This window comes from Antennarius striatus, chromosome 16 (assembly GCF_040054535.1).
Source record: "Antennarius striatus isolate MH-2024 chromosome 16, ASM4005453v1, whole genome shotgun sequence".
NCBI lineage: Eukaryota > Metazoa > Chordata > Actinopteri > Lophiiformes > Antennariidae > Antennarius > Antennarius striatus.
This window is the reverse complement of record NC_090791.1, coordinates 28,722-48,889: the sequence shown is the minus strand read 5'-3', so window position 1 is coordinate 48,889 and position 20,168 is coordinate 28,722. Positions and strand designations below refer to the sequence as shown.

General features: G+C 49.3%; 2 protein-coding genes across 6 annotated transcripts; both read left to right on the top strand.

Moving 5' to 3' along the window:
* The first annotated feature begins 388 nt into the window (after nt 1–388).
* On the top strand, nt 389–7,881 carry LOC137610334 (splicing factor U2AF 65 kDa subunit-like). Of its 3 annotated transcripts, XM_068337910.1 has the most exons (11): nt 389–783; nt 2,619–2,793; nt 2,871–2,974; nt 3,211–3,362; nt 3,436–3,552; nt 3,771–3,909; nt 3,994–4,073; nt 6,302–6,424; nt 6,533–6,619; nt 6,960–7,202; nt 7,302–7,881. In XM_068337910.1, exons 1-11 carry the CDS (start codon nt 642–644, stop codon nt 7,431–7,433), a joined length of 1,494 nt encoding a protein of 497 aa, XP_068194011.1. In that variant the 5' UTR covers nt 389–641; the 3' UTR covers nt 7,434–7,881. The 3 variants fall into 3 exon arrangements, with proteins under 3 accessions (XP_068194011.1, XP_068194012.1, XP_068194013.1); XM_068337911.1 differs by lacking the exon at nt 6,533–6,619; XM_068337912.1 differs by lacking the exon at nt 7,302–7,881 and having other exon boundaries at nt 6,763–7,016.
* A 3,200-nt stretch (nt 7,882–11,081) lies between these two features.
* On the top strand, nt 11,082–20,061 carry LOC137609307 (transcription factor 20-like). 3 transcript variants are annotated; one of them, XM_068336268.1, is made up of 6 exons: nt 11,082–11,406; nt 12,676–14,864; nt 14,998–15,091; nt 15,185–15,234; nt 18,073–18,143; nt 18,375–20,061. In XM_068336268.1, exons 2-5 carry the CDS (start codon nt 12,678–12,680, stop codon nt 18,106–18,108), a joined length of 2,367 nt encoding a protein of 788 aa, XP_068192369.1. In that variant the 5' UTR covers nt 11,082–11,406; nt 12,676–12,677; the 3' UTR covers nt 18,109–18,143; nt 18,375–20,061. The 3 variants fall into 3 exon arrangements, with proteins under 3 accessions (XP_068192369.1, XP_068192370.1, XP_068192368.1); XM_068336269.1 differs by having other exon boundaries at nt 11,082–11,357; nt 18,073–20,061; XM_068336267.1 differs by having other exon boundaries at nt 18,073–20,061.
* The last annotated feature ends 107 nt before the right edge of the window (nt 20,062–20,168 follow it).

Genomic DNA, 20,168 nt, shown 5'->3' with positions numbered 1-20,168 from the left:
TGGACTCGGGTTTGACTCCCGTCCTGAGGAGCGGTGGACTCGGGTTTGATTCCCGTCCTGAGGAGCGGTGGACTCGGGTTTGATTCCCGTCCTGAGGAGCGGTGGACTCGGGTTTGATTCCCGTCCTGAGGAGCGGTGGACTCGGGTTTGATTCCCGTCCTGAGGAGCGGTGGACTCGGGTTTGATTCCCGTCCTGAGGAGCGGTGGACTCGGGTTTGATTCCCGTCCTGAGGAGCGGTGGACTCGGGTTTGATTCCTCTCTGGGCTTTGAGCTCTTTTAATAGCAGCACAGCTGAGTCACGTGTTTTCCATGCATGTTATCTTCAGAATGAGGGCTGGTGTGTGTGTGTGTGTGTGTGTGGGGGGGGGGGGGGGGGGGGGTCATGTCTGACCTCAAACCGCTGACAAAAATACAAAAAGGACATTTGATCAAAATAATGTGATTTTGATGTGATTTCTAACTAAAGTTAAAAAAGTCACAGAGGTCGTCTGAAGCGCACGGACCGCCAGCGGACATGTTGTTGTCTTAATGACGTCAGATGATGACGTCACTGTTTGGTGTCACACCACGTCCTCGTCAATATCTCGTTCACTGCTTCATGGGTGTTTCAGTGTGTGTTTTATTTTGAAAGGGCCACCGGATGCTGTGTGTTTTGGGACGCGGGGGTCTGGATGCTCTGAAGCCCGGCCGGTCGGAGGGTCGCTGCCCACCGACACTTCTGATCACCGACAGAATGTCTGACTTCGAGGAATTTGAGAAGCAGCTGAACGAGAACCGACAAGGTGGGAAACCGGTGCCGGTCCCGTTACCGACCGCTCCGCCCGGTGTGTGCGCGTTATGGCGTCATGCGCTCCGTTAGCCGCGTTCAGTTCGAGCCAATGACAGCTGACAGCGACCAGCCGTTAGTATTTAGATCCATGCTTAAACCGTTAGCCCAGAGATGGACCGGGACCGGACCGGTTAACTCACATCCTGTCGACACAAGAGGAGCTCCACGTCACACACTGAGAATAAAAACCAGAACCAGGTTCCAGCTTCACCTCCAGATAGAGAACACAGATAAAACGAACAGTTCCAATCAATCAATACCCAATCAAACAGCCAATCAAAGCCCTACAACTGTGCGTCATAACCTGTTAAAATTATCTGGTCTGTTATTTGTACAGAGAAAATATAGGTTATTTAAAATGAATTCTTGATGTAGCACTAAAATAAAAGGTTTGATGTTTAACCTGACTGATCAATACAGCAGTAACTGATCAATGCAGCACTTACCAATGAGGCACGGCCTCACCTGACATCATGAGAGAAAAAAAATGGACAATGGAATAAATAAATGAAACAGTTGATTAATTGATTACAGTGTTGATATTCTAAAGTTATTTTCTGTTTTTCGTCACCAGTTATTGATTATTTTTACTCAGCACAGCTGAATTTTCACATTTTTTATAAATAGTGCATTCATTACTGAAAGGCAATTAGTAGCACACTCTAGTTAGTCACATTCATATATATGTGTGTGTACAGGCCCTGAACACACACACACACACACGGGAGGCCTGTATGGATGCAGGGGAGGTAGAGCGGTGGGCAGCCCCTTTGTGGAGCGCCCAGATGAGCAACTTGTAAAGGGGGACGGCGCCTTGCTCAAGGGCGGGAGCGGGAATCGAACCGCCGAACCTCGGCAACTTTAGACGACCCGCCCCCCCACTGAGACATTTTGAGTTGAGAGGTAGAGTGGTGGGCAGCTCCTGAGACACTGCCACCCCCGTCTGAGACACTGCTGCCTCCCACCCCATTTACCGCTGAAATAGAGAAGGGACCTATGGGGGGGCAGCAGCAGGACAGCCTCAACATAGATTGCCGAAGGGGCAATAATTATGGCATGCAGTTCTCCTGCCTCATGGTAGGGGGTGCCGGTGATCCCAGAGATTCTCCGTCTTCGGCCGTAGAAGTGACAGTAAACCATAATCTATAGTCAGCGAGTCAAGAGCAGCCATTCATCTGTTTTCCTCTCCCCGTACTATAACAATGGAGGATTACGTATCTCAAACCAAAATGTTTTCTCTACTTTTGTTCAGCGGAAGTGGCGCGTGGACTTCATTTATAAGTCAACATAACATATAAGCAAACATGTAGGAAACAACACAATGATTTTTAATCCAATGTGCGTATTAGTGTGTTACAGTTAGTATGTGAAAATTATTCTGCTATGAGACTTTAACATAACCCACTCACTGTTGATAATTAAATGGTGAATAAACTACACTGCAGGTTCATGTGTTCGTAAATTATGATGAAGTCAGTGGCTCACCAGCGATGAACCTCACCGCACGTCACTGGCAATAAATGATCAATACAGCAGTAAGTGATCAATATCACATAGTTCATGTTATGACGAAAAGAATGGAACAAGTCTCACAGACGTCATGTCGATCCTGTCTTCAGCCCAAACTCTGGACGCGCTGCAGGCCATGATGCATTCTGGGTAGTAACTGGACTAGCAGCTGATTGGTGGTCAGTCCAGTGATGTATTCTGTGTAGTAACTGGACTAGCAGCTGATTGGTGGACTGACCTGCTGGTTCCTGACAGAAGTGTGATCCTCGTTCCGAACAGAGAGAGAAAGAGAGCGGCACAGGAAGAGGAGTCGCAGTGGATCGACTGGCCGAGCCGACAAACATGGCGGCTGGAGCAAAGACCGAGGGAGTCGCAGTCGAGAGAAGCGCAGCCGCAGCCACGACCGGAGGAGCCGGGACCGTCGGAGCTCCTCCCGGGATCACAAGAAGCACAGGTGAGCCGGCGGGTGTCTGCCGCCGTCAGAGCACCGCCCAACACATGCTCCTCAACCTCACTCTCACCTGCTTTCAGCCACTCCCCTCGGAGAACCAGGAAGAAACGGAGCTGTCGATACTGGGACGTGCCTCCGCCGGGGTTCGAACACATCACACCACTGCAGTACAAAGCTATGCAAGGTGCTTCATTCTCTAGTAGTCAAGGTTTTCCTCAGAGCTTCAGGCTCTGCCTCGCAGTGTTGCTCTGCATCCATGTTGGATCATAGTTCACTAGTCACAGGTAGACAGAGCCGTGATCCTGTAGGTCCTCCCACTGACCGGTGGTTTCTCCTGTCAGGTCTTCATCACAGTCCAGCAGCTCAGATGAATCGCCAGAAAGGCGTCGCGTCTTTGCTAACAATGTGCTCTCTCTCTAGCGGCTGGCCAGATTCCCACGATAGCGCTGCTGGCCACGCCCAGCAGCGGTGGCGTGGCCACGGCGCCGACACCAGTGCCCGTCGTTGGCAATCAGATGACGAGACAAGCCAGACGCCTGTACGTGGGAAACATTCCGTTTGGAGTGACGGAGGTAAGGTGTGTGGCTGCACGTCTTCAGCTCCAGCTCACGTTGGGCGTTCAGACATCTCTGCTTGTCTGTGCAGGAGTCCATGGCCGAGTTCTTCAACGCTCAGATGAGGCTGGCAGGACTCTCTCAAGCCCCGAGCAACCCTGTGCTTGCTGTCCAGATCAACCAGGATAAAAACTTTGCTTTCTTGGAGGTTTGTGTTGCCGTGTAGAAAGATGTGTTCCTTTGTGGAAGGAAGGCTTGGGTGCAGGTCTGCAGTAAGCAGACACCTTTTTCAGGACCTTTAAACTCCAATTTGTTAGTGGAACATGCTTTCAATTTTTAGCAGAAGGCTTCCCACTGAATGAACCATTTTGAACTTGTTCCTCCTTAAGTTACCTAGCAGCAGGTCTCTGTGGTTCTCTCTCATAGTTCCGTTCCGTGGATGAGACGACTCAGGCCATGGCCTTTGACGGAATCATTTTCCAGGGTCAGTCGCTGAAGATTCGACGGCCTCACGACTACCGGCCGCTTCCTGGGATCTCAGAGCAGCCAGCGTTCCACGTCCCAGGTTTGTGCCAGACCAGATCCCCATGGTGACTCGCTGTCCTGGCCAAGAGGAGGAGTTCAGTGTGCTTGTTGTTGGTCTCTGTAGGTGTGGTCTCCACAGTCGTTCCTGATTCCCCCCATAAACTCTTTATAGGAGGCCTCCCCAACTACTTGAACGATGATCAGGTATGGCTCGAACACCACGTCGGCAGGTGCGCTGCTTTTCTGCCGTTCTGTCCTGTGCTGAGGTGTAGTCATGTTTGAACAGGCAGCTGTTGAAACACAAAGAACAGAAAGATCAGGAGAATCCAGCCGAAAGCAAAGACGCCAGTCTCGTGTGATGAACGTGTTTCCATCTGCTCAACCCCAATATGACTAACCCTAACCTGAACATGACTAACCCTAACCTGAACATGACTAACCCTAACCTGAACATGACTAACCCTAACCCTAACCTGGACATGACTAACCCTAACCTCAACATGACTAACCCTAACCTGAACATGACTAACCCTAACCTAAACATGACTAACCCTAACCCTAACCTGAACATGACTAACCCTAACCCTAACCTGGACATGACTAACCCTAACCCTAACCTCAACATGACTAACCCTAACCTGAACATGACTAACCCTAACCCTAACTTGAACATGACTAACCCTAACCTCAGCATGACTAACCCTAACCTGAACATGACTAACCCTAACCCTAACCTCAACATGACTAACCCTAACCCTAACTTGAACATGACTAACCCTAACCTCAGCATGACTAACCCTAACCTGAACATGACTAACCCTAACCCTAACCTCAACATGACTAACCCTAAGCCTAACCTCAAAACGACTAACCCTAACCCTAACCTCAACATGACTAACCCTAACCTCAACATGACTAACCCTAACCCCAACATGACCAACCCTAATCTTAGCCTGAACATGACTAACCCTAGCTCTAACCTGAACATGACTAACCCTAACCCTAACCTGAACATCACTAACCCTAACCCTAACCTCAACATGACTAACCCTAACTCTAACCCTTCCCTCAACATGACTAAACCTCACCCTAACTCAACATGACTAACCCTAATTCTAACTTCAACAGGACTAACCCTAACCTCGACATGACTAACCCTAATTCTAACCTCAACATGACTAACCCTAACTCTAACCCAAACCTCAACATGACTAACCCTAACTCTAAACCCAAACCTCAACATGACCAACCCTAACCCTAACCTCAACATGACTAACTCTAACCTCAACATGACTAACCCTAATTCTAACCTCAACATGACTAACCCTAACTCTAACCCAAACCTCAACATGACTAACCCTAACTCTAACCCAAACCTCAACATGACTAACCCTAACTCTAACCCAAACCTCAACATGACTAACCCTAACCCTAACCACAACATGACTAAGTCTAACCTCAACATGACTAACCCTAATTCTAACCTCAACATGACCTACCCAACTGTAACCCTAACCTCAACATGACAGGATCGAGGAATCCTTATATTATGGGGTCCGATTGAATGGAGTTAGGGTTAGCGTTAGGGTTAGCACTGGTTAGGGTTAGGGGTTAGAACAGGTTAGGGTTAGAACTGGTTAGGGGTTAGAATCAGGATTAAGGGTTAGGGGTTATGGATAGGGTTTGGATTAGGGTTTGAGTTGGGGCCAGAGTTACAGTTCAGGGTAGGGTTAGGGTTAGAACTGATTAGGGTTAGGGTTTGGAACTGGTTAGGCTTAGGGTTTAGATCAGGGTTAGGGTTAGGGCCAGACTTACAGTTTGGGTTAGGGTGACAACTGGTTAGGATTAGGAGTTAGGATCAGGGTTAGGGCTAGAGTTACAGTTCAGGTTAGGGTTAGGGTTAGAACTGGTTAGGGTTAGGAGTTAGGATCAGGGTTAGGGCTAGAGTTACAGTTTGGGTTAGGGCCCCTAAGATCATTTTTTTCAGGAGTTCTCATCTACTTCTGCCAGACTTCCTCGTCCTCACAAGGATACACTCCAAGCCAGCAGGTTCTTTACTGGCTGATTTCTTTCTTCCATCATGCTTTGCAGTGCGTTTAGGACCCGGGGATTGTGGGTAAAGGCTTAATCTCAATGATTTTGGGGATTTTCTTTTATCCATGTCAGGTCTGAAGCTTTCTGAACTGGATTTAGCTATTTTTTATTACTACAGCTTCAGGGAAATGATTCCACCTTTGACCCCTTGAGTCTGAACTTGTATGTCATTCTTTTTTGTTTTTTTATTGTAATGACACTCGTCATTCTCTTGTTGTCGTTCACGCGTCTTCACAAACTCCTTAGTGTAGAAACAACACCATCCTGAGTGCCTGACGGCACACGTCCCGTGATCACGCTGTGAAGGAATGAATAGATGGATCTCCTCCTGTCGGCAGGTAAAGGAGCTCCTGACGTCGTTCGGGCCCCTCAAAGCCTTCAACCTGGTGAAGGACAGCGCAACCTCGCTGTCCAAGGGCTACGCCTTCTGCGAATACGTGGACATCAGTGCCACCGACCAGGTAGGGGTTGCTGCTGCCCACTGACGCCCTGGCCCCGGCTGGGGCCCCAATGCTGCTCCGCGCTGACGCCGTGGCCCCGGCCCCGTCTCACTCAGACTTCCCTCTCAGGCGGTCGCCGGGCTCAACGGGATGCAGCTGGGGGACAAGAAGCTGATTGTCCAGAGGGCGAGTGTGGGGGCTAAGAACACCACACCTGTGAGTCCAGCCCCCCCACCGTAATGCGTGCTCATGTCTGTCTGCCCCCCGAGTGTGTGCTCACGTCTGTACCCCCCCAGTGTGTGCTCACGTCTGTCTGGTGTCCTGTGGTCTATCAGTAGCTCAGCTGTGTCTCCATGCAGACACCTGACTGGGGGCGGGACCCCTCCGACCCTCAGCAGAGTCCAGGGATCCCCCTGATTGGAAAGACTGAGAGCGGTTCGGGGGTCTTGGGAGTTTTTAATCCAGTATCCTGAGCTGCTCTGGATTAAATAATCACAGGAGCCCAGAGCAGGTCCAGGTGCAGCAGCACCGAGGCTGACGTTCTCCCTCCCCCCAGACCTCCACCGTAGAGACGCCGGTGATGCTGCAGGTCCCGGGGCTCCAGCGGCTGCAGAACTCGGGCGTGGCCACGGAGGTCCTGTGCCTCCTCAACATGGTGATGCCCGACGAGCTGGTGGACGACGACGACTACGAGGAGATCCTGGAAGACATCCGTGAGGAGTGCTGTAAGTATGGCAGCGTGCGCTCCATGGAGATCCCCCGCCCCCTGGACGGCGTGGACGTCCCCGGCTGTGGAAAGGTGAGCGTCTGTCCACGCATCCCGTCCTGGGTCAGGGTCGGGGTCAGGGTGCTCGCGCTCATCACCCCATCAGGAACCAATCCCTTGTTTTCTCTGCAGATCTTTGTGGAGTATGTTTCTGCTGCTGACTGTCAGAAAGCCATGCAGGCGCTCACCGGCCGCAAGTTTGCCAACCGAGTGGTGGTCACCAAATATTACGACCCCGACCTGTATCACCGACACCAGTTCTGAAAGCCTGGATGTCTGGAGCCACTCCTGGAGCCCCCCGCTGGCCAGACTGGACTTTGGTGTCTCTTCAGCTCCAAATATCTCAGTCAGCTTCAGCCCAGTACTCAAACCTGCTGGGTTCCAGAAGCATCATGTCTGCAGCAGAAAGAATCTGTGAACCTGAATCCTGCCTGAGGACACATCCCATCAGACGGAGGTTCCCTCCGGAGTACAACCTGGTTCCTGTTCTAGCTGACGATTGGACAAACCATCTAACCCATCATCTGGCCACGGGAAAAAAACAACACTTCTTTATGTATTTGAGCTGATATTTTCCGGCGTATGTCACTCATCAATGTTCCTTAAAAGTATTCAATGCTTTTAACTGCTTAAGGCAAATGTTTTGTCGAAAATTTAAAAAATTGTAAATATAGAATTTCAATATCTGAAGATAATAAATGCATTAAATTGGTCCTGCCCACTGGAGACTACTTGAAATAAATATTGAACATGTCAAACAAATCATTAATCAATGTCACATCTTTACAAAACACTGAGAGCAGATGAGTGAGGCCCCCAGTCGATGTGATGAACTGGTGCTGAGGCCCCCCAGTCGATGTGATGAACGGGTGAAGTGTCTTTCCTCCTTCAAAGGAGTGAATTCACTCGTTCTCTTCTGTTCAGTGTCGGCCTTATTTGCCATGTACATTTTATGATTAGATTTTTTGGGTTTTATTCGTTTTTCTATCAAAAATATCAAGCTACTTTTTTAATGTCCTGTTTCCTTGAACTTGGAAAAGACAGGAAATGGCTACAGAGTGGTTCTAGTGTGAATAAATACCAGAATCATTCAACCAGCATCAGGAGTTTATCCTGAGTTATCCACAAAAAGAGGAGCTTCTGGACTTTTCTTAACTCATACATACAGATGAAGCATCGAGGCATGTGAACGACACTGTCCCAGTGCTTCTCCATACCCCACTGTCTACCCCAGTGCTTCTGCATACTCCACTGTCTACCCCAGTGCTTCTCCATACCCCACTGTCTACCCCAGTGCTCCTCCATACCCCACTGTCTTCCCCAGTGCTTCTCCATACCCCACTGTCTACCCCAGTGCTTCTCCATACCCCACTGTCTAACCCAGTGCTTCTCCATACCCCGTAGCAGTGGAGTAAACCCTGGGCTCTGTTATTTACACGGGACATGTAGACTTGAAGGCACCACTGCCACCCACAGTAGCGGATGTGTAATTACACTTTCTTCTGGAAAAGGGGCGGCAGTAGCTCAGACGGTAGAGCGGGTCGTCCAATGATCCAAGATCGGCGGTTCAATGCCCGCTCCTCATCATTCACTCTCGGGAGTGTGAGCTGGCAGTGGGAGGTGCCAGCTCACCTCCCGAGCACTGCCGAGGTGCCCTTGAGCAAGGCGCCGTCCCCTCCACAAGCTGCTTATTCGGGGCGTTCCAAAGATGGGGCTGGCCATCACTCTGCCTCCCTGTATTTACTACATGCCTACAGGCCCCATGTGTGTTTAGTTGTTTCAAGGGGCCTGTACAAAATCATATATACATGCATTATTACTAACCATGAGAGAAAATAAAAGAATTCTCTACAGGGATCACTAAAGTCCTCTTCCTCTGCGCATGCGCGAGCAGGCTGCAGTTTCCTCTGCTCTGAGCGAGTTTGTTGTGCTCAATTTTGCGTTTTTTCCCATGTTTCTGTGTATATTATTCTAACATAAATTTAGATAATGTACAGTAATATGCTAGTGTACTCCAGGGAGGAGTTGATGTCTATGAGGGTCAAAGGAGACCCAGCAACACGCGATCTCATCCCCGCTGAGCACCGACGGAGATATCGTGGATGCTGAGCGGGTCGCGTTGAAAGGACTAGACTAACGGCTAGAGCCGCTAACCGGAGGAGAGTCAAGCACTCCGTCCCCTCCGTCATCATGGGGAACGTGAACTCGCTACCGAACAAGTTGGACGAACTGACGGCGCTGTGCAGGACTGAACAGCGCTACCGGGAGACCAGCTTGTTGGTGTTCTCAGAGACGTGGCTAACTGGTGACGTGCCAGACGCTAACGTCGGACTAACCGGCTTCTCCTCCGTACGAGCGGACCGGGACATAAACACCGCCGGTAAGAAGAAAGGAGGTGGATTAATCATCTATACCAACGATAGATGGTGCCATCCGGGACATGTGACGGTGAAATCAACACTGTGTAACCGTGATCTGGAGCTAACAGCTGTTAGCATCAGACCCTACTACCTAGTGTGTGAATTCTCACAAGTCATTGTCCTCGCCGTCTACGTCCCTCCACGGGCCGACCCAGAGACGGCACGAGAGACCATCTGTGGGACCACCTCTGCTCTTCGGACCCGGCACCCGGAGGCGCTCGTCATCATCACCGGTGACTTTAACCACGTCACCTTGGACTCATCTCTCCCCACAATGGTCCAGTGTGTAGACTGTCCCACACGGAAGAACAGAACCATCGATCTGTTCTACGCTAATGCTAAGGAGGCATATACCGCCACCCCCCTCCCTCCACTAGGTAAATCAGATCATAACCTGGTGTACCTACAGCCCACCTTCTTCTTCTTCGAACGACAAATCAGCCTGCACACGGCCAACAAAAAAATACTGTACAAACAATGTGTAAAAGTAATCAACAAGAGAAGCCTGTGTGACAGAGCCCCCACTACCTGGGCCAACAGGATGAGGGGAAATGGACCTGACCCACAGTGGAGACTTCTGTACAAACCCCCCCTCAAGAAAAATCCAGCCAACCCTAACCCCCAGTGGAGGATTTTACATGGTGCCATCGGTTCCAATGCTTTATCTCTGTTTTTAACCCTGCGGTGTCCAGCCAGTGTCCCTTCTGTCCCCTTCAGGAGACAGTCTGTCATGCTTTCAGTGAGTGTGGGAGACTTCAGTGCTCTTCACTCTTCTAACGAATGTTTTTAATTTGTTCAGTGAAAATTTTAGTATCAGGAAATTCATCTACGGTGCTGGGTACAATAGATCGAATCAGAGAAAGTGGCAGCTTTTAAATTTTATTTCTGGAGAGGCAAAACTCGCAATTTATGTGACCAGTAAGAGGAGAATTGAAAACAATACTGTAATGCTGTAACATCAGATGTCGCTTTAAACTAGAATTTGGTTTCTATAAAATGACGAAAGACCTAAACAACTTTAGGAACATCTGGTGTTACAAAAATGTCCTATGCACTTTAGTTGATGACCAGCTCACTTTTGCAAACTTCCTGATATAATGCACTAATTTTTAAATTGTATTTCCTTTTATTTATTGGTGTTGAGTGTTTTTGAAGTTTCATCTAATGAAAGATTGTAAAATGTTCTGAATGTGATTGAAGTTTTTTTGCACGAAATGTTCTTCTTCTGAAGCACTTCAGTGCTTTCATGTAAGGTAAAATTGTAAAATGTTTGCATGTGATTAGAATGGTTTTGCTTCAGTAAGCTATTCTAACCCCATTTGTATTTAGACCTACATTTAATAGCCACTTCGTTGGCTAAACATTCAGCACAAAAACGATTTAATCAGCATCTGTTCGGTCCTCTTCGAGATGGAGAAAAAACCGCGCATGTTTCTCGTCGGTTTATGTGTTTTTATTTGATCGGCCTCCGACAGCTTCCGGTTGACGAGCGACTACCGGAAGTAGGTACCCGCGGTGACGAGTTTGAAATACAAACGACATCGGCTGCTCTGATTAATTCCCTGTCACGATATGAACACGTTCTTCAACAGCTGCTACGTCACGTGTCACGTGCCGTCAGTTAGCCGGCGGTGAGCCGTTAGCTCCAGCTAGCATGAAGTCGGACTGCTTTTGTTTACATCCAGCGGGCCTGGAGAGGCGGGTTAGCTAACGCAGCTAGCCGACCTGTCGGAGGGGAGTCGTCCGGCCAACCTGCTGCCCCCCAGGGGTAAGCCTCGCCTCGGGTGCCCCTAAAGATGGACGGAGCCGGCAAACCGGTAACAACGGGTTCCTTACGTTTGTAGTCATCAAGAGCCTGAAGGGCCTCCTGCTAACATCCTGACATTGAGCTAATATCAGATCAATAACAGAATAGAGCTAATATCAGATCAATAACAGAATAGAGCTAATATCAGATCAATAACAGAATAGAGCTAATATCTGATCAATAACAGAATAGAGCTAATATCTGATCAATAACGGAACTACAATCACAGATCAATAACAGAACTACAATCATAGATCAATAACAGAGCTACAATAATTTTATTTTTATTGTATTTATTTAGTTTATTTTTTTCCGGACATGTTAATATAACAGACTTCACTCCTTCATCACATTTACAACATCAACATACCCCACTGTCTACCCCAGTGAATAAATAAAGGGCTGATGGGTAGAAGACATTAGGCCTGTGAAATTCCCCCAGAATCAACAAACATCTTACTCATTTCAACATGCTGTCAATAAACTCAACATTAAATGTTTTCAACCAGTGTATACTCCTATCCACTTCCAGATATTAGCCTTTGTCCCAGATATAACCTAGAGCAGAACCATGTTTAGTCTTCCCAGGAACAACAAGGTTTGTTGACCTTACCAGTGTTCTCAACAGGAATAAAATGATAATACTAATATCCCTCAGCAGATAGACAGAGTTTATCCAAGAATTAACCTGTTTGTTGCAGACATTTTAACAGTTAAAAATGCTATTATATTATCAACACATATCAACATGCTCTTTAAAAGTCTCAAACAATGTTATCCCTCCAAGCAGAAATCCATGTCTTTTTTTTCATTCATCCATATTTCTGATATTGATGATGCTGAATGTTTTTTGAACTGTTCCATGTAATACTTGACGTGTCCAAAATTGGTGTGGAGGACTCAGGTTTTGCTGTCCTGCTTTGAGGGTTTTGATCCTGGGTTAGTGTTGGGGTTAGTGTCGGGGTTAGTGTTAGGGTTGGAGCTGGGGTTAGTATTGTGGTTAGTGTCAGGGTTAGTGTTGGGGTTTGTGTTGGGCTGGGGTCAGTGTTGGGGTTAGTGTTGGGGTTAGTCTCAGGGTTGGAGCAGGTGTTAGTGTTGGGTTAGTGTTGGGGTTTGTGTTGGGGTTAGTGTTGGGGTCTGTGTTGGGGTTAGTGTAAGGGTTGAAGCTGGGGTTAGGTTTGGTTTAGGTTAGGGTTAGGTTAGGGTCAGGTTAGCCTCTCTCATGTTCTCTTGTCCTGCCTCTAGAAATGCGCCTCAGATGTGTTCATGTGTCTTGCAGTGATGGACGTCTCCCCTGCAGACCCCCCTGTCATGGCGATGGACCTGTCGAAGGGCTACTCGGTTCCCCCCCTCACCTTCAGCCACACTGAGGTGATAGACCTGGCCCAGAAGCCTGAGTGGTACCACCGGACGGACCTCCCCTCCCCGTTCAGACCCAGAGCCTCATCCTCCTACAACTCGGTGCCGACGCGGTTGCACCCTGAGCCCAGCGGACCCCCCCCCCACCTGGACCTGGACCAGCGTTCCGAGTCGATAGGGAACTACATTAATGCTTCAGTAACCCGAGGGCTGGACTTGTATTGTGATGGCGTCCATGGCAATTTGTGGCATCCCGGTTTCTACGGGTCCAACCAGACGGGAGGTCCGGATCCTGAGAGCAGTGGTGGGGAGGAGAGTGATAGCGGCTCTGATGTCATTTTCCTGGTTTCATCGGCAAAGGAGCCCTTGCTCTGTGCTTCCCTGTCCCCAGAAGGTTCCTCTCTGGAGGCGGGGTCAGGCTGCTGCCAGCTGGCGCCCCACCTGAGCTCCCCCAGCCCTGACAGCTCGTACTCTGAGGACTCCTCAGACAGCTCGGTGGACATTCCTGTGCATCACACCCGGCCCATCGTGCTGCTGTCGGACCTGAAGGCCGTATTCAGCCGTCCAGCCGACTCTCCGGATGTTTCAAGTGACGACAGCGACGTGATTGAAGTGTCAGTCACCAAAGAGAAGGAGGAAGGCCTCCCGTTTCCTCCTCCTCCTCAGGGTGGGGGTGACACAGCTCCAGCCAGAGGCATCAGACGCAGCGCCAGGTTCAGGAAGTCGCTGTCTGAGGCGTCGTCCCCCTGCCGCGCTTTTCGACACCGTCTGAGGAGAAGAGCCAAGAACGACGCCGTGGGCATTTACAATGAGAGCTGTGATTCCGACGATGTCCTGGATCATGCAGTGAGACTCTCCAGTGACGAGGCCAACGAGCCAGCGACCAATCAGTTCCAAGCAGACGGAAGGTCGCAGCCTCGGCCAAAAGCGTTACAAAGCCTCGGCTGTAAGGGAAAGACGCCGTTGGCTGTTTCTACAACAAAGAGGTTCAGGAAACAAAAACGTAAGACTCTGTCTGAGCACAGACCGCAAAGCAAACCCGCAAAACCTGTCAGGAGACGGAGGAAGAAACGGCGCTCGCAGACGGGAGGTTCTGTTCATTTCTCTCCAAGAGAACCAGAAATCCAGCTCCGATATGCAAATGTCAAGGAGAAGAAGGACAGGAGGTCCGGGGGCTTCAGTCCGTTTATCCACATGGAGGCGACGCTGTGCACCGTGGTCAACTGTCAGGAGGAAGCGGTGTCCGTGAGGCGGGGGCAGCAGACTGCCTCCACACCTCGGCCTGGTTACGTTCCCAACACCTCCTGCTTCCAGCTCAGTCGCTTCGGCTCCGACAGGCCACTCGCCCGGCTGCTGTGCTGCCTGTGTGGTCAGACCGCCAATGCCATGGGCCTCGGGGACCTCCACGGCCCATACCGAGCCACCGGCCTGGCTGTGGACCTTCAGGGTCCCTACCAAGCCACTGGCCCGGATGTGGACCTTCAGGGCCCGTCCCAGGCCACTGTCCCGGATGTGGACCTTCAGGGCCCCTACCGAGCCACTGGCCCGGATGTGGACCTTCAGGGCCCGTCCCGGGCCACCGGCCCAGATGTGGACCTTCAGGGCCCGTCCCAGGCCACCAGCCCCTCTGTGGACCCTCATGGTCCGTCCTGGGCCACCGGCCCCTCTGTGGACATTCAGGACCCCTATCGAGCCACCGGCCAGGCTGTGGACCTTCAGGGCCCGTCCCGGATCACCAGCCCCTCTGTGGACCCTCAGGGTCGGTCCTGGGCCACCAGCCCCTCTATGGACCTTCAGGGTCCATCCCTAGCCACCAGCCCCTCTGTGGACCCTCAGGGTCTGTCCTGGGCCACCGGCCCGGCTGTGGACCTTCAGGCCCCCTACCGGTCCACTTGCCCAGCTGTGGACTGGCAGCGGCAGCAGCAGAACCAGGCAGAATGTTTACACGTGAACGGCTACGCTGTGAAGTCCACCGGTCCCCCCCCAGAGGCTCCTGGTTTGCAGGAGTGCTGGATCCACGAGGACTGTGGGGTCTGGTCTGCTGGAGTCTTCCTGGTCCGGGGGAAGCTGTATGGCCTGGAGGAGGCGGCGCAGCTGGCCCAGCAGACGGTGAGGGGGCACAACGGGTCAGTGTGTGGTGGGGGGGGTCACAGCGGGGTTTTTTGCGTCTGGGGGGGTCACAATGTGTCCGTGTGTCTGGGGGGTAACTGGGGCTGACGACTTGTCCTGTTTGTTGTTCCAGACGTGCTCCGTGTGCCAGCAGTCGGGGGCCATCATGGGCTGTTTTCAGAAAGGCTGTCCCAGGAATTATCACTTCAGATGCGCTGTCCAGTCAGGTACTGACCCCCAGGGCGAGCGCTGTGATTGGTCCCCTGTGGATTGTGTGTGAACGGTGGGATGATGGGTGTTTTTGTCGCTTTGTGTTTCAGGTTGTGTCTTAAATGAAGACAACTTCTCTGTCCGATGTCCAGGACACAAGGTAACTGGGGGGGGGGGTTAGGGGGGGGGGCACCTCACATCTGATCCAGGTCACCAGAAGGCAGTCTGGGGGGGTCTCAATGAGCCCGAGTGAAGAGAGCTCAAATTCTGATTTCTAACTGCATCTACACCAAAAACGCCTTGACTTGTGTGTGAAGATAGGATTAGGGGTTAGGGTTAGGGGTTAGGGTTAAGATTAGGGTTAAGGTTAGAGGTTAGGGTTAGGTTAGGTTAGGTTAGGGTTAGGGTTAGGGTTAAGGTTAGAGGTTAGGGTTAAGGTTAAGGTTAAGGTTAGGGTTAGGTTAGAGGTTAGGGTTAAGGTTAAGGTTAAGGTTAGGGTTAGGTTAGGGTTAGAGGTTAGGGTTAAGGTTAGGGTTAAGGTTCAATCAATCAATCAAGTTTTATTTATATAGCGCTTAATCATGACAGCAGACATTTCAAAGCACTTTAACAGACAGAAACCCAACTGAACCCTCCAGAGCATCAGCGACAGTGGAGGGAAAAACTCCCTCATTGAGGAAGAAACTCCGGGCAGGACCCAGACTCTTTTGGGCGGCCATCCGCCTCGACCGGTTGGGTGGAAAAGAAATCAAAGGAAGATAAGAACAGCATCAGAGAGAGAGAGACAGAGAGAGAGTGAGACAGGCCAGAGAGAGACAGTATCAATATGGTTAAGGTTGATAAAGTCAAGGCACAACTACAGCTGTGTGGATGACTGTATGGAGGAAGGAGGAAGAAAGGAAGCAGGACCCCAGTCGATGGTTAGGTGAGGGGTGATACTGGTGGATGGGAGGTGTAGGTCCACAGCAGATGGTCCACAGTGGATGGGTGGATGAGGGGTGGAACAGTATGGTGGCGCGGAGGAAAAAGGAAGCCGGACCCCAGCCAATAATTAGGTTAGGGGTGGTACTGGTGGGATGGGAAGAGCAGGTCCATAGCAGATGGGTGGATGAGGGGTGAACTTGAGAAAAACCTGGGAGGACATAGAGCACAGAGACTCCAGGGAAGAAGTTTAGTTAGTACGGTGTGATTGGAGACTTGGAGAGTGAGATCAGAGAGGAGGAGGAGTAACAGAGATGGTTGGAGAGAAGGGGGAGGAGAGAGGAACTCAGTGAGTCTGGATGTTGAGTCTCCAGCAGTGTAGGTCTATATGAATATAAACGTAGTAACCTAAGTTGCCATTAATTGTAAAATTTATGAAAAAGAAAAGTTTTAAGTCTAGTCTTAAATAGTGTTAGGGTTAGAGGTTAGGGTTAGGTTAGGGTTAAGGTTAGGGTTAGAGGTTAGGGTTAGAGGTTAGGGTTAGGTCAGGGTTAGGTTAGGGTTAAGGTTAGGGATAGGGTTAAGGTTAGGGTTAGGGGCAGGGGTGGACAGTAATGTAGTAAATTTATTTAAGTACTGTACTTAAGTACAGACTCTGAGGATTTTTACTTTACTCAAGTACTAGAATTCTTTCATACTTATTACTCTTACTCGAATACATTTCCAAGGCAAAGATTTTTACTCTTACTCGAGTTAATTTCTGAGAAGGCTCACGAATACTCGTTACTTTTAGGTTTGCCTGTTGTTGTTGTTTTGTCCCCCCCCCAAAATGCAATTGGCCACACGCAGTGTTCGTCAAAGAAGGAAACCTATCACAGTACACGTTCTCAACTGGGATTTGCGTAAAAGCAGAAATACGTCATCCCCTCCCCAATCAGTTCAAAACTAGGCCGCGGTGGCGATGGAAGAAGAAGCCTCCGTTGAATCTGATGAACATGATGAGCTGGAGTTTAATGAGGCGGAGGAAGAAAACCCACGGCCTCATCTTAAAGATATGTTCGAGTTGGTAGAAGTGAAAAAGGACAACGGAGACTCAGACAAGAAAAAGTACATTTTCAAATGCTTATTGTGTTCGCCGAAGAAAAACTGACAAAAGTCACACCTAGAGACCTCTGGTCACTTCATTTTACAGACTGACAGAGACTGGCGGACACCGGGCCACAGAGACACACAGATTGTGGGGGGGGGGGGAGCAGACAGTCTGGGGGAGACAATATTGTGGTCCTGGGATATGTCCTTCCTGTAAACATTGAGTTGTTGAAAGCGGAGATTTAGTTTGTTGTAAAGCAGTGGTTCTCAACCAGTAGTCCACCAGGGTGTCCTTTAGGGGTTCCAGTTGGTCCCCAGTTAAACCAGTTGGTTGGGCCTGTATGGCTCCATTTGGTCTTGTGTGTGTATGGAAGGGGGGGTTGTTTAATAAAATGTGAAAAGGACAGAATAGTCCTCTTTGATGATTCCATTAATTTTATTTCCATTGTTATAGATGTTGGGGAGGGCTTGGTTCAGTATAACATGATGGTTCTACAGGCAAGAACATCAGTGCAGGTGGTTTCAAAGAGTTTTCTCTGAAACAAGAGATACAAGGTACTATATATAAAACTGTAAAATGACAGTAATTCAGTCAGGTCCATTCTCATCAAAGATAAAAAAAATAGGAATTTACTCTTACTTTTACTTTAAGTACATTTAAAAGCAAGTACTTTTTTACTCTTACTCAAGTAATATATTGACTGGGCTACTCTTACTTATAGCAGAGTAAATTTTGACCAGAAGTATTTGTACTCTTACTCAAGTACTGGAGTCAAGTACACAGTCCATCTCTGGTTAGGGGTTAGGGTTAGGGTTAGGGTTAGAGGTTAGGGTTAGAGGTTATGGTTAGGGTTAAATGTTAGGGTTAGGGTCACCATCTGATTGCTCATTCGGCTCCTCACAGCTCCGTTCACTCTGGACTACTCTGGACTGCTGGGTGAGCGCCCCCTACAGGTTCTGACAGGACTGGTGTGTTTGTGTGTGACAGAACAAACTGCTGACTGTGAGCAGACACCACAGATGACATGGAGGGCGGAGCGTCACCAGTGGGCGCTGCAGGTAAATCACATTGATCTCATCATCTTATTGATGTGTTTTATTGATAATAAAATCACTGCAGATCTCATTGATGGTAATTTAACAATTATGGGTGAATGAGAAAAAACATCTGTCCAGAACACAAGTTGTTTATCTAAACTCTGGATGGATGGATGGATGGATGGATGGATGGATGGATGGATGGATGGATGATTGGATGGATGGATGGATGGATGGATCTCTTCTTTCCAGGATGACCCTCCCCTCCTTGGGGCGATGGAACCGGCCTGAGTTCAGCTCTGTCGTTTTCAAACACTGATGGCTGTCGGTTTGTGTCGGGGGCCATCGAACGGATCAACCGGGGACCGCTGGAGAATCGGGGGCCACTGGAGGACTTTTTTATTTGTTTGAGAGGGTGTGGATGTGTTTGTGCCCCCCCCCCCCCCCCCACGAGCACCACAGGACAGAACCATTCTGTAGTTTCATTGGTTTGTTGAGGATGTGTTTGGTTTTATTTTCATGTGTTTGCAGGAGCAGTGGAGAACTCTGAGGTTGGAGTTTATTTATGAGTTTTAAAATGATTTAAGGTTGGAGTTTATTTATGGATTCTAAAATGATTTAATGTTGGAGTTTATTTATGAGTTTTAAAATGATTTAAGGTTGGAGTTTATTTATGGGTTCTAAACTGAACTTTAATATTTTAGTTTGTTGTGAAGTTGGACCAAACAGCGTTCACATCGAACAAATGGATTTTCTCCCTGGAGATGTTCCACAACCTCATGGGATGGTTCTCTGCTCACAGGGTGAAGAACCCTAGAACGCTTCTCCGTATGTCAGGTGACCAGCTGCATCCCGTTGAGGGGCTGGTCTGAGGTTTCTGACACTACGACAGTCGTATCATCAGTTAACTGGGATGCACTATTATGGGATGTTAAAGTCAGTGAAGACAGGAACATCCCAGCTCCGTTCACACGTTGAGTCCTGTGAAAACCAATAAACTTCAAAGCTTCGTGTGTGTGTGTGTGTGTGTGTGTGTGTGTGTGTGTGTGTGTGTGTGTGTGTGTGTGTGTGTGTGTGTGTGTGTGTGTGTGTGTGTGTGTGTGTGTGTGTGTGTGTGTGTGTGTGTGTGTGTGTGTGTGTGTGTGTGTGTGTGGACTTCTTCAGAGAGTTAATGTCATGTATTTGCTGACTTAGCAGATTGACTTTTCCTAAAGCAGCTTCAGACATTGACTGAAATCAGGCAGAGATCCATAAACAGTCGTGTGATGTAAGGTTTTTGTCGAGGCGTCCTATTGGCTAGTTTTACATTTCATTCATCAAGGTGATGATAACTTGGTGAAAAAATCTTTGATCTTTATCATCGATGACACTACTTAATAGGTATTTAAAATTTGGGAGTTGGAGCAAAATGTGACTAAAACTGACACAGAAGTTTGTAATGAGAATCTGGATGACATCATTGGATGAGCTGGAGAACGTTGTCCAGGTAACCGGTGACATCACTGGTCCAGGAATCTGAAGACATGAAGCCAACCCCAAGTTTTGATGGTTGTGACAGCAATCCAACGTAACCAATGATGTATCTGTGGGGGCATTACCCTCTGGACAGAGTAACACCCTCCAACCTGGGGGGGGGGGGACTCTAAGAGGAGCACAGCACATCTGTCTCCCCAGGACGGGTCAGCATGGAGTCGATGTCCCACTCCTGACAGCCGTCACACTGAAGGCCGGCAGCTCCAACAGGTGGAGGTTCACTGGAGATTCATCCACCAACTGACCCCACGGCCAGATGACCCCCCCACAGGACTGAAGCTGGGCTGAGGGGAAACCTAACTAACCCTAAACCTGACTCATCCACTGCTGGACCTCTGAAACGTCCACATGGTAAAAACAATAGATCAGATTTATAAAACAAACCACAGACAGGAGCAGGGCAATGTATGGGGCAGGGGAATGGGTGGGGCAGGGGAATGAATGGGTGGGACAGAATAGTGGGTGGGGTGGGGGAACAGGTGGGGCAGGGGAATGGGGTGGGACAGAATAGTG